Genomic DNA, 14212 nt, shown 5'->3' with positions numbered 1-14212 from the left:
TTATGTTCTATTCTTTCTTTGCTACTTACACAAGAGAAAGTACTAGCTCCTGAGCTTTAGTCATTGACAACCACATATTCCTATTGGAGTACAGCAGAGAACATAGGCTGTGAATTGATACAGATTTAATCCCAACAAATGCACTCACTATTCATCATTGTGGAGACAAGTAGATCATTTTGACAGTTGTATTGGTGCCGTGTTGCTGACTTAATGCTGCAGATGAAAAGGGCAGAATTCATGCTATCTTTCCCACAGTCACTGTTTTTGTGGGTTGCTTTCAGCCTTTCTTTTTAGCATGAGGAAGTTAGTTTCTGCTAGTCCCCCATGCTGTACAATAGCCCAGTTAATTTTCTACTTCCGTGAATGTATTTTGACATGAGTAATGTGGCACAACTAATTTCAGAATGCCAAAATGTCTATTATCACGTCTGCAGAAGCATTTCCAGCCCTGTTCAGATAGAAAAAAAAAAGTATTGTTGTGTTTTTAAATATGAACCATTTCTCATGTTTTCTTGTCACTTTTTCAAAAAATGCAGAAAATCAGATTAGAATTGTGTTAGATTACTGGTCATACTCATAGTATCTCTAGACCCTAGGTAGTCCTCAAAAGAGCAGATTTTTTCTCTTTCCACTGGAGGTTGCCCAGGAAGCCCTCACTGCAGTGTGACATACTTATGCAAATACAGGTACGCACTGAACATGTTTAGTGCACAAAACCCAGCGGATTTCTGATTTGTTCTTGGCCACAAGCAGCCGTTGCTGACTAAATGATAGATGGTGCATTTTGTTAGAGATAAGCAGATACATGGAGAGCAGACTAAGAAAGGAAGATCTTATTTGCATGGTAATGTGTCATGTATCGTTGAGTGTGCCTAGCATTTCTTATAGTCAGTTCTCAGAACTTTGATAGATTGAACTACTTAGGCTGAAATTTTCCATGAATTCTCTCCACTTAGGGTTGATTTGTTTGGGGAGTAGAAGGGGGACAGCTGAGTGGTTCTGCGAGCAATGCTAGAGAAAAGATCTTGTTTTGCCTGCGGTGACAAAGGTCGCCTGCGCATTTTGTTGATTAAACTGTCGTGTGAAGCCTGCCCAGCCTGAATGCAGAAGGGCAAGGGAGCGGAGGAGAGCAGAATTGTCTACAGAATTGCATACTTTCTTTTCCTTGCCTCCTTTAAGTTTTGAGATGGATGATTCTTTAGGAAATACACATTCCTTTGTACTAAATTAAGGCGTTCTCCTTTTAGTGTTGCCTAGTTTTTGGAAAAATTTGAAAAATTAAAAGAAATGAAAGACTGCTTAAGAAGGTCAAATGTTACCCTGAAGAATTACTTTTCAGCCTGGGCCGTGCCGAGTAAATATTAATCGTGCTTGTCGCTTCGCTCCTTCTCCCTATCCTCCCCAATCCGATTTAGCTCTTAGTCAATATCGGCATTTGAGGAAAAAAAAGATAAATGTATGCTTTTCCCTGAAACAGCATATGAGCATGAGGAGGAAAAAAGTTCATCACCATAAGCTGATGTAGGAAATAGAAATTTGGGGTGGTACAAGTTCTGCCCAAAGTCGTGGGCCGTCTGGAAAGAGGTTGCTCTGTTTCCTTGCCTTAGAGCTATAAAATGGGGATAAAACAACCTCACCTCATGAGGCTGTGAAGATGTATTAGCTAGAGCTGGAGATGCTCTCAGAGGCTACCTTCAGCGTACCCACGGGAAATTGTATGAAGTAATTCATAATACTGTGGTCACTGTAGATTTGTGATTGTATAGTAGTGTGAGCTTGAGTGAGATCTCATTAGATGCGTTAGATACCTGGTTTTATAAACTCGCATATTTTTATAAGTGAAGAAGTAGCTACTGTAATCGTACTATCAACAGACTTTCTATCAGAAGGAGAAACATCTGTATTGAGGTATTAGGCTCAACGATCTCTGAGTCAGAAAGAAGCAAAGCAAAAGGGGGATTATAAAACAGAAAATTAAAGGATTTTGTTGTCATTAATGAGAAAAGCTAGAAAACGTGTTGCAAATTCAAAACTGTACGTTGGTATCTTGTCTGTCTGTCTGTGTATTGATTTGTGTGTGGCCGGTTGTAGTCAGTTTTCTCCAGAAGGTACTTAGGCTGACAGATGATATTTTCACTTTTAAGAAAACTATTATGTTTCTTTTGAATTGAAAAAATTGTTGCCTGGAGACTAGTGAATTATTAATCCTGACAAAATTTCACGGTGTGCATCTATATTCTAAGCTGTAGCAAGTATTACCATAGCAGGGGGGACGACGGCGCTTCGGAGATGGCCTCAAGATGCCTGTGGTATCCTCGTGCTTTCTCGGTACGGTCTGTAGAGTGCTTCCTGATCTCTTTGTCACAAATAATCTCTATAAAAGTTGTGTTTATTACCATTAAGCAGTTAAACTTCGTACTGGATTATTGTAAAATGTTTAGCTTTCCTGACTAGCCCTATCTGGAATTTAATAACCTTTAAAGAGCATAAGTCATCTGCAGATCTTTATTTTGCAGCAGACATGTGTACGTACGTGTGGGAAGCCATGCTACTGTCAACCTGCCCGCTGTAGGTTTTTTTATTTCCAGGACAAGGTATAGCTTTCTCGTTGTTGTTATTGTGTACTTTCCAAAGGAACAGCTCTCTGGTGCTTTTGGTGAATTTTACCAGTTGGGAGTTGTCCCACAGCAGCTGGACATTTTACATTACCGAGTAGGCTATGTTGATTAAAGGAATATTAGGAGGGGAAAATGGATATAGAATTAGGGAAATAGTTCTGGCAAATATTTTATTTTTACTTAGGTTATTAGTAATAATTGTATTATTATAATATAACAATGTAATTATTATGTTATCTATTATTTATTATATGAACTTCATGAATGTTATGAATATGAGAAAAATCTAGGCCTTAAACTGGCTGTAGATTGCTCCAGTTCCTGGGGAGAATGGCCAGTATCATCTCTTATCTGGCCTCCTGAATCATGGAGGATTTCCTCTACCTTGAGGCACCATAACCGAAGAAGAGCTTATCTTGCTTATCTTTTCCTTGTGGTTTTTTTCCCTGAATTTGTTTTCATCATAAATGGGGTATTGCACTGACTGTGATATCCATGATGTTAAGAGAGAGAATTTTCCAAGCATTTTTCATGCAAATATTTTTTTTTTTTTTTTTTGCCACAGAGGCAAAAACTTGTGCTCAAGTACTTAAAAATCCAGTATGTTGCACAGCAAAGGTACCTTTGATTTATATATATTTAAGCCGCCAGAAGATGCAGTATGGTATTTGCATCAATGCAAAAAAAAAGTGGGGCATTTATAATAGAAATAGTTTTAATAGAAATTAAAACGTTTTCCTTTTTAATTGTAATTTAAGTAAACAATAAAAAATTTTAAAAATGCAGGAGGGCAGTATTATGTCAGTGAACTTGGTTTTGGAGTCTGAAAAATCTGATAGTGGTCCTGTCAGGTGCTGGTATCTAAACTGTGGTGCTCATGCCATCAGAAATCGTTACGGCTGTGAACACAGCAGAAATCTGGAAAAGGACTGAATGTTTTATATGAATGTGAAAAAATACCTTGACTTCTTATAATGAGTTATAGTGGCAAGACTGGAAGTGGCATTTATTCTTTTGTTTTAGACTTAGTCCAGTTTCTAACTGCTGACTTAGTGTTCAAGGCAAATTTACCATATCTGTGCATTACTGGTTTCAGATATCTTCCTCCGAGGCATCTTGTAGTGATCACAGCTGGATTAGATTAATCTTTAGAAGGGCAATTCCTATAATTTATTACAGACCAAATGAGACCTGTGCCTAGAGGTTAGGTGCAAGTGGCCTTTGCTTATATGGTAATGCTTTCTAGTTTTAGCTGAGATAATAAGTGGAATTGTACATTACTGAATTAATCACACTTTTAGGGAGTATTTATATACTTAATAAGTTATGTAGTAAATTGCTGTAAAAGGAAATGAGCTTAAAAGACATACTCGTAACATGTAAATTAAATTCAAAATAAAGCTGGCTTTCTACTCTACTGGGAAACTATTCACAACGTGTAGATTATGGGCATAATGATCAAGTATATTATATTATATTAAACTTCTTACAAACTAGTATAACACCTGTCTATTTTTGGATGAGAGGTTATCTATACCTTAAAGGAGCATATGCTATTAACTGCTTTTCTTTAATGAAAGTAGTCACAGTTGAAGGTATCTTGCATCTCACTAACTTGTAAAATGCTCTAGGGGTTTCTGCCAGTGGGGATGAGGGGTGTGTGTGGGGAAATCAGTCGGCTTTGCTGCGTGTGAAAAAGCAAACAGTCTTGTGACTGTCTTTTTTTTGGTGGTGTGTTCTTCAAGAGAAGGAGGTTTCTTTATTTCCCCCTACGAAGGGGATGATGTTATTTATCCCGTGTCACTTAGTGTCACCAGCAATGTGCTAGATGCTACAAGAAGGTGCAAGAACATGCCCTCGAGCCGTGAAGGTGGAGGCACGGTCCTGCGGGGCGAGCGCTTTCGCTCCCGTGCAGTGCCTGCTCCAGCCCGGTGCATACCCTGGGGCAGAATATGCCCTGTAACACCAAAACCTGGCCGTCTGCTTAGCCACTAGCGCTGGTGGCACATTTTCTTCAGCTCGTGGGCCAGGTTGCCCGCTGTGGACGCGCAGCAGGGTCAATCGAGTTCCCAGCGACGGATAACACTACCCTCCTTCCCTGGGGTTTTCTTCTGTGAGCTGTTGATTTGCTTCATCTCCTAATCTCAAGGAGCTGTAAGGAGGGCCCTTCTCGAAGGAGATGCTAAATCTTAGCGGCAGGCCAGCTCGCCCCAGCGGCTGGGGCCGGTCGCTGGTGGTGGAGATAGAGAATCTGGGGATGGAGCAGGCTGGCACCGCTCCTGACGTCCCGCGAGCGGACGTGAAATGAGTTCGCTGTCCTCATGGTCCTGTGAAGGGGCTCTATTTGCAGAGTAATAGCAGGATTTTTCCAAGCAGGCATCCTTGTGTGAACAAGATCTGTGCACACGGTACGATTTTTCCCTTCTGCCTGAATTTACAAAGCGATCCAGTACCGTGATGCACGATTGCAGCTGAGTAAGTGACAGTGTTGTACTAGTGAGGGTGGTTCACGTACTATTCAAGAGATCTGGACAGCTTCATCTGAAGGAGGTGAGGCCTCCAGGTTCCTTGATCCAGATGAAGAAAAGCTGTAGAGAACATTATTATCTGCAGCGTTTTTATTTACTTTGCATCCGATTTGAAGAAGGGCACTGAAGGCAGGAGGAAGCGTCCGCCTGCCTTGGCACCCGCAGCGAAGCGGGGCCTTGATTCTGCTTTCCGTCCGTCTGCACGTACCCACCTTGCCCTGAAATGCTTCAGTGGCTGGGTGATGTTGCGGGGCTGCGGCGGGCTCATACAGACACGGACTAGACATGCTTAACACTGATCGCTTGTGGCTAGTCTGTGACTGAACCGGAAGACTTTAAATAAATTCTGATTACTTAAAGTTATGTATTAATAGGCATTTAAGTATAGTTTTGCTTAGTATATGAACTGCCGCTATGTATCTTCATTTTTGCGTTCTTCCAGGTGATTCTTGCCTCTGTAGACTTGGTTTTCTAAGTGGTTGTTTTCTGTGAAGTGGTAAAGTATTTGAAAATTACAATTAGAAAATCTTCCTCTCTGGAAGGCTCATGCTCATTTCTTCATTTTTTTTTTTTTTTTTTTTTTAAAGGCTGCTGTTCAAGTAATGAGATACTCAAAAAGCCAAAGCCAAGGCTGTGGTCCTACCAATACACCGTTCGGTATTTAATACAAAGCAAGTCATGTCATTAGGACTTCTGAGCTTTATATTAATCATGTACCTAAATAATGGATTATTTGGGGCCTAAATAGTTGGAAAAAAATAACCTAAAATTTAGCCACCTTTTCTACCTGTCGTGTGTTTCTCTTCCATTTTAACTATGTGCATCTGTGCACCAGAGGGACATCTACATAACTCGTTGTGAAGACTTGGCACGCAGCGTAGCTAAGATAGAATCATAAAATTGCAGAATGGGTAAGGGTGGAAGGGACCTCTGGAGATCATCTAGTCCAGCCCCCCTGCTCAGCCGGGTCACCTAGAGCACGTTAGACAGGGTTGCATCCACGCAAGCCTTGAATGTCTCCAGACTAAATTAAAAAGGTCTGTTATTTTTGAACTTAAAATCAGTTCCCTAGCATGTATGTGACTTTAATTAATTTTGTTTGTTTCTTACCTGTCCTCCCAGGTACGAACTTCACCCTTGCCGAGCTAGGCATCTGCGAGCCCTCTCCCCACCGAAGCGGCTACTGCTCAGACATCGGAATCCTGCGCCAGGGCTATTCGCTGAGCACCGGCTCCGACGCCGATTCGGACACGGAGGGCGGCATGTCCCCCGAGCATGCCATACGGCTGTGGGGCAGAGGGATGAAATCCAGGCGCAGCTCCGGCCTCTCCAGCCGGGAGAACTCGGCCCTCACCCTTACCGACTCCGACAACGAAAATAAGTCCGATGAGGAAAACGGTAGGCCTCTTCCAGCGTGTTCTCAGTGCGCACGCATAAGAATATGTGATCATGCTTAAAATATATGAATATTCATTTAGAGGAGAATGTTTCACCTTTCTTTCTCTTTTTGACTAAATCTACTTTTTACTTATTTTTTTTTCCACCAATATCAGGAAACGCTCACACATGTATATTGCATAATATAGATTGCTTTATCTTACAGTTTACTTTCCAGGCAATAATCTTTTACATAAGTCTGTGCTTACAGTAGATTACATTAAAATGAATGGTGACAAGCATGACCAGCTTCATAGAAAAAATAGTTTCTCATATGCGATTTTTATATACAGCGTAAAGAAGTATTAACAGTTTTCAATATGCTAGTAACTGTAACAGTGGGGTTAGTTTGTAACATTTAGATTGAGTTTTTATCTGTTTTTTAAAAAATTTGCAAAGTTCTATAAAAATATAGCTTTGGTATTTGCCCACTGGTAAGTATGCAGGCTTTTAGAAGGCAAAACTATACATCATACTAAGGCAAAATAAGACAGATACTTGCTTCAATTTAGTGTAGTTTATTGATTATTAAATTTGTCAAAAGATGCTGCACATAATGCAAAAATCACTTATGACAGAACACCTAGACATCAGCTAATTCTTGATATAGTATAACATTGGGGTATGTTCTGTGCGCACATCTTTTTAAATTAAACGAGTGTGAACAGATGACTAAACCATATTTGCTCTAATTCGTCCAGTAGGGTGATCAGGGTGGGAACTCAGCTTACTTAAAATAGGAACTAAACTAGTGATCTGTTCCAATATTTGCTATTCTGAAAAGTGGAGTGAAATCTCGCTGCTGCTGTACGTCACTGGGTAACGTTCAGGCAGCTGATGCCAGCCACTATAACCAGCTCCCTGCTACTCTCGTGACAAAATTGGATTTGCTCTATGTTGGTGTGCTCAAGACCTGCAGGTGCTTCTCAGAAGGGAATTTTGTCCAAGTTTATTTTAGGCTCCTCCTCACACTTGCAAACAGTTGTCTTAGTTTGCACAAAGCCAAAGTGCCAGGCACTTGAAACACGAGCAAAGGGTTGTTAAGGTAAACAGTGGAAAACTGAATTATATTTTCTGTATTGATAGAAGAAAGATAAGAAATTTGCAGATGATTTTGCAAGAGCATCCTTTTCTGTGTTTTAAATTGAAGCTTCAAGTAATATCTCCCCTCCATAGGTATAGCAGGATACCTTTCTTTATCAAAGCCAAAGAGGAAATGTATATTCAGTAGTAATGGTGGATATGAGGTAGCAAATATTTGAAAAAAACAAGAAAAAGATCAGTGACTGGTAAAATGTTTGAGTCTTTGGGTTTTTTTTTGTTTTGTTTTTTAATAATACTACAGGTTGACTTTGGTAAGGTTTTGATAAAAAGCTACCTAATGAAATATAGAACATTTGAGATTAATTTTGGTGGCTTGAATTAACATCTCTTAACATGATTGGCACTTTGTCTCGATTTCGGTGAATTCACTGTGCCATGCCTTTTGTTTGAGAGAAGATTTAATCTCAGGGCCTACCTATGTGGTTGTGCAGACACTAAGAAAAGAATGAGTTGGTTTGCGTTTTGTTGTCCTCCTTATAATACGTGAATTATTAAGTAACTGGAAGTGCAGTGATTGCATTTTGAAGAGGTGATTTTCCAAACTGTGATGTTAATAAAAGAAAGAAGGACATGATAGAACAGCATGCAAGAAACAGGCGTATTGTATTCATTTTTATTTAGCAAGGTTTTTAAGATAACGGTCTCTATGTTCGGTTGAGAAATGATCACACAAGTGTGAAGCAACTGTTACATACACAGAGGTGTTAACTTCAGTAAACTTTTTATTCTTCCTCTCTGACAAATCTTGGTGAGCTCAAAAATCAATGCTTTTTCACATCACTGATTTTTATGAAGTTTTGGGATGTATTATCATATAGATTGACAGTTGCCCACTGGTTCAGCACCACAGTGTGGACACTTACAAAGCCATCATTAATTCCTCATGCTTGTGCCCAGCAGTGCTTTCCTACATCATAAACACTGTGTCCTTCCGAAGCAAATCAATAACCTGCTAGGTATTCCTCTTGGAGAGGAAGTAACAAGAATTTATACTTCAAGAGAAATTCACTTTCTGGTACAATTTCAGATTTGTAGGAGATACTGGAATAAAACAAGACATTTCTTAATAAGAGATTTTATCCGTAGATTATACCATTGCACTTCAAAATAAAAATCCTCTCAATTTATAGTAGTAATAGATTTATTTTGTCAATTTTGTCACTTTTAGTACATCTCCAAGTAATCCCAAGGAGGCTTAATTGCTATAAATCACTGTAACAATATGGTTTTCAGTGTTTGTGCTCATTCAAATCCATTTACAAAGCTTATGATCGTTTTCTTCACTTTCAGATTTAGTATGATCTATCTTAAATTAGAATTGTGTGAACCTTAGGAGTTTGAAATGCTTATAGATAAATTGAAATAATGTAAACTTCATTTGAATTCACTCTTAGTTTGCATACTAATATTCTTCCTAACAAAACAGCTTATTGAAGATCCAGTGTGAAAGGCAACACTTTTGTATCTACAGGTCTGGTAGTTTACATGGATTAGGCTCGAAATTCTTACTGTATCTTTTACTGCTCTCTGTCTGGGCTGTTCTCTTTGAGACATAGGAGTGTGAACATATAAGAGCCAATCTGTCACCAAATTGTTAGTGAACACATTCTGTCCAGTTGTGAGATTTGAAGTGTATGAGTGTCCTCGAGTGGTACATCCAAGGGTGAAAAAAACATTAGCAATTTAACTCGGCTTTTATGTCATGTGCTGACTTTGCAGAGGCAATCGTTTCTGGGGACCCACATACAGGGGGTAGGTGCTGACTATATTTTGGCAGTGACCCTTCCCCCTCCCCCTTTTTGGGGAGAGCTGGTTCTTTTTATAAGACTATAAAGTTTATTTATATGAAGCTTTTAGTGATAGTTTCTTGTAGCAAGTTTGAAAATGCTATTACCACATATTATGTAAATCTTTTTTTAAAAAAAAAAAGAAAGAAAAAAAAGAATTCAAACTGACCTCATATTTCATTGTAGCTTCAGTTTTATGGTACAGCATAATCTGGGGTTTTCCCAAGGTAGTGTTGAATCACAGACTTAGGCATGTAGTGGTAAACAAGATAAAATGTTACCACATCACAGGAATGTACAAAGAAAGACCAGAGTATCAGATATTAGTTGAGGAGTTTATTTTCATATTTAATTTTGTCATGCTGCTCCCAATATTTTATTACTTGAATTTTTGTTCAACTTTTCATTTCACACTTCAAAATTTGCATGAAATGGTATGATGAAACTGTGATTCTACTCTTCAGCAGATTTGGATTTTGTCCTATGCATACTGATATCTGTGCACGATAATACCAGTTTGAAAGTAGCAAGTTTTATTCTGGTAATTGCTAACAGAATTCTGTTTGGATTAACCAGTAACAAGGTTCTTTGTTAAAATTTTTGAGGGCTATGAAACCAATACAGAAATGAAAAGCTGAGGGTGCATACTAGATGGTCCCTCTAAGAAATGCTCACTGTGGTCTGTGGAAGGACTTTGGTTGCTACAAGGGGTAGTTCAAAAAAGCGAGCACACAGCTGGAGCAGATCCGTGGACTCTCTAGTTGAGCTAGAAAAAAAGGTAATATACCCTTACCATTTTGAGATGGTGTATCCTTTATGTTTTGTGTGCAGGAAGCAGGGAAACTGTAGACATTATGTGTTTTATAATACAGTGCTAATTTCACCTGATAGTGTAATCCAGGGATATTGTGCCAGTTTGCCCCGCAGATCAGTCCAGGAAGCTTGGGAGCAGCAGATATGAAAGAGAGGAGAGGAAGAGCTCCTACAACTGTGTGACTGCTCATGGCTGCGAAAGTGCCCAGATGGTCCAAGGGAAATTCTGGGAGTTAAAGGAAATGTCACACACTCCAGAAATGGAAACGTGTACGTCACACGTTACCTCGGCTGCTTGGGAAGGAGCGCTAGGAAGGCGAGCTTGTGCTTGGGCACACTTCATCTCTTCTTCAGGAAAGCTTGTGAAGTACTTTGCAAATGACAAATTTAAAAAGTCATTAAGCCTAGTATCAAAGCTCGGTTACTTAAGTGCATTCAATTTTGATGTGCTCTCAAAACCTGAGGGCACTTCTGGTAGGAAGTAGCTTCCTAATGAGGGAGTTGACTAGCGGGAGTGAGTTAAAGACTTGCTACTCATCAGCTGCAGCTTTGTCCAGGTAAATGGCTTACACACCCAGTGCAGGACACTGTGAAATGACAGTGTATAAAAGCTTAAGTGTTTGCTACCATTTTAATATAACCCAGAGACCCTCTAGTACAGGCGCAGGGGTGAAGCAGTGAAAGTGGTGGTAAACATGCAGGCGTGCCAGGCTGGCTGAGTAAATACTATTCAGAGCAGTGCTTGGTGATATTCTGGAAAGATACAAATGTGGCAATAGTGATACCTGTGTTCAGCTGGCCTATTATTGGCTAAACATCAGGTAAAATAAAGGGTAAAATAATGCCTTCTGAAGTTTAGTCGCTTTTAGCCTGAATTTAGTAGCCATTAGATTATTTACCATTCAGTACAGTGTTGACCAAAGAGTTGTACACCAGGATCTCAGGTTTCATTTTTCCGTAAGTATGTGTGTTTCCAGCCCTCTTGAGTATATCTGAAATGGTGGAGCGTGAATAATTTATAATCTGTTACGCATGGGTACGGAGCGGACTTAGACCGTGGGTGTCTGTGATCTTGCGAATTCATTTGAGCCAGGGCTTCAGCGGCTGTGAATTTACCGGTTGCCGTTTCCCCGAAGTGCCGCTCATCTCAGTACCTCTGCCACAACACATGCCATCTTCTGCCTGCCAGGCCTTGAAAATTGTGTGTTCTGCCCATGCATCGTACCAGGGCCTGGAGGAGGCTGTTTCTTGTTTTGCAGTTTGCTTCTTAAGGCTGATCTGTCTGGATTGTGTGAAAGCCCCTTGCAGTGTTACATGAACCAATGGGACCAGGTGTTGAGACATGGGAAATGAAATCCAGTATCTAGCCAGGAAACTGAGGAAAAACAGAAATACATGCTGGTGAATTAGGCCACCTGGAAAATATTGCAGCAGCTGGGGCTATAATCTTTTGAGGCTAGTTGTTAGTGTCCTTTTTCCTGGAATAGATGAGGAAAGAACTTCTGCATGGGAGTGTCTCGACAGTATCATGTGAAGGGTGCGACCTGGAGAGCTTTATGAAAAACCTATCTCAAAATAACCATCCGATTTTTCAATTAATATTTTAATTATAAGACCTTCCATCTACCAGAGAGAACAGTATTTCTCAAAACTTAAATACAGCACATTATTCAGTTTGCCAATTATTAGTTTTAATAAAGCAGACTTAGATGACATAGGTCACCTAAGTAAGCAAGCAGCAATGCCTTTGTTCAAAGTGTATTTGAATTAGAATGATGCCTTTTAATACTTTTTCCATAGCAAAATTGTGTGTCTGATAAAGTTAATCCATCTTGGAAATGAATACATTAGAAGGGGCTGATGAGTGATAAAACCTTAGGAAGGTTTGGCTGTTCGTGTTGTTTAACAAAATCTATCACAGGAAAACATAATATGTATATTTTACATTTATCTCGTAAATTGAAGCACACAGCACAAGAAGGCCTGCACGGAATTTATTTTACTTACGTCTTCTCTTTCAGAAGGCAGTGAAATCTTACCACAGGCCTCTAACTTTTTCAAGCCAGATGATACTGGCATCTTTGTTCATGTAGCGTATTCCAGTGGTAGTAATCTAACTAATTACAACCACTTGCCTGTTTCACTGATTAGCACATAATTAGGTCAAGGTACATATTACATTTTCTAGTCAACCGTTCATTTAGGCAGCTTGGTCTGTGTCTAACCAGTGAACTCCATGTGCATGTACAATGAATGCCTGTTTGCAATGCGTGTATATCCCCCCCTACACGGGGCTGTTAAAGTATTAATGCTGTTTCTAAATATTTCATTTGATATGTTTTTTGATTACACTCTGCTTGCTGTCCATTTCAGGTAATCTGATGACTTGTCCAAGACCGTGTGCTCGGTATGATTGTTAAGGTCATATTTATATATAACATTCTGTTCAGACATATGTGATCTTTAGTTAGAAAATGTATAGGAAAATTACGCCTTAGCTCTTTTTGTGTCAAAACGTCAGTGTTTATATATTAGAATAAATGTAACTTGTTGAAAATTAAATAATTCTATAATCACTCAGTTTTGAGAGAGATCCCATTTCATTATATTATTCTTTTTTATTAAAAACAGAATATTCTTTTTTTGTAACTCTCAAGTAATACATGATGTGAATGTGCAATGAGTTCCATTCCATTTATCATAGGAGAGGAAATCCAATTCAGAAACTTGAGTTTTCTCTGTCTTTACCAATGAATCTTTTTTTGTAACTGTTAACTTTCTTCAGAAGCTCCTGGCAGAACTGTATTCATTATGTTAAATACTATATGAGCAATTTGGAAAGCACTGTTTTCTTTGTTTTTAATTTCATTCTATCTAAAATGGATTAGAAACAAATTTCTGCTTAATTTAAGCTTTTATACATTTTGTAACAGTGAGGATAGACCGCTTGCTGTGGTTGGGAGACAGTTTCCTTTCTTGCCGTTGATAAGGGAAGTACTTCTATATATTCATTCAGCTGAATCTTTCTGTAGCATTGGAAATTGCAGACTCTCTGACATTTTTGTTTTAAGAAGCTACAGAAATGATTGGCAGTGCTTCAAAAAAACTGAGGTTCAGCCTCTGACAAATTAAAAGATTTGTTATAAGCAGTTGTCTGTCTGCTTCCAAAGCACTTGCCTGTTGAGTCTTTGTTTCACACACCTCCTGCTTACGTTCTTGAGCATCTCAAAAACTGTTGGTAGCATCACAGAGACCATGTTCAGATCTTGGCCATATGTGAGTGCTAAATACTACTCATGATAAATATAAAGAGGAACATTTTTTCAATTTCTTGTTTATCTAGCTGATGATTAAAGGGCATCTGACTAGAACGGATTTTGAAGATTTTGAAGAATTTGCCTTTTCAATAATATTGACTACTATGAAAGGCTAATTGTAGTTGTTCTTAAAATTACCTACCGACATTTTGTGACTTTCCATAGGAATGCATTCTGTGCAATACAGGTTACATGAAACCAGAGATTTCTAACATTTTACTGGGCTGAATATTTTATCTCATTATAATGTGTTACTGTTTGTCACCAGAGGGTGCCATTGCTGTGGTCTTCCACACTCATGTACCAAACAACACTTGAATTTTGGGAAACGTACTGTTTCTAGTCTTGCTTATGTAGAGTGGCTACAGAGAAGGTGGCCTTATGGAAGCCACTAATGTATGCAGCCGGCAGCAGAGCTTGATCTGTGTACAGACTTGGTTCTTCAGGTGCTGTGACTTTTAGGAAGTGGAGCAATATCTTGAACTGAGTCCTAAAAAGGGACTGTTTGCTGGTTATCCACTTGGGTTAAGTTTGGTGAATACATGTAAGTAACAAAACTTACACTGCAGTTACACAGCATCTAATACACTCTTTGGTGGCTCTTC

General features: G+C 39.2%; 1 protein-coding gene across 1 annotated transcript in view; it reads left to right on the top strand.

Annotated features, from left to right (window-relative positions):
* TENM2 (teneurin transmembrane protein 2) overlaps positions 1-14212 on the top strand; it is a 592828-nt gene that overhangs the window by 115619 nt on the left and 462997 nt on the right. Inside the window, exon 3 of the mRNA XM_062587647.1 lies at positions 6272-6547. Within this exon, the coding sequence (XP_062443631.1) occupies positions 6272-6547 (276 nt within the window). The remainder of the gene's footprint in view (positions 1-6271; positions 6548-14212) is intronic.

Source organism: Rhea pennata, chromosome 14, assembly GCF_028389875.1.
Source record: "Rhea pennata isolate bPtePen1 chromosome 14, bPtePen1.pri, whole genome shotgun sequence".
Lineage (NCBI taxonomy): Eukaryota > Metazoa > Chordata > Aves > Rheiformes > Rheidae > Rhea > Rhea pennata.
This window is presented reverse-complemented; position numbering and strand designations above follow the sequence as displayed.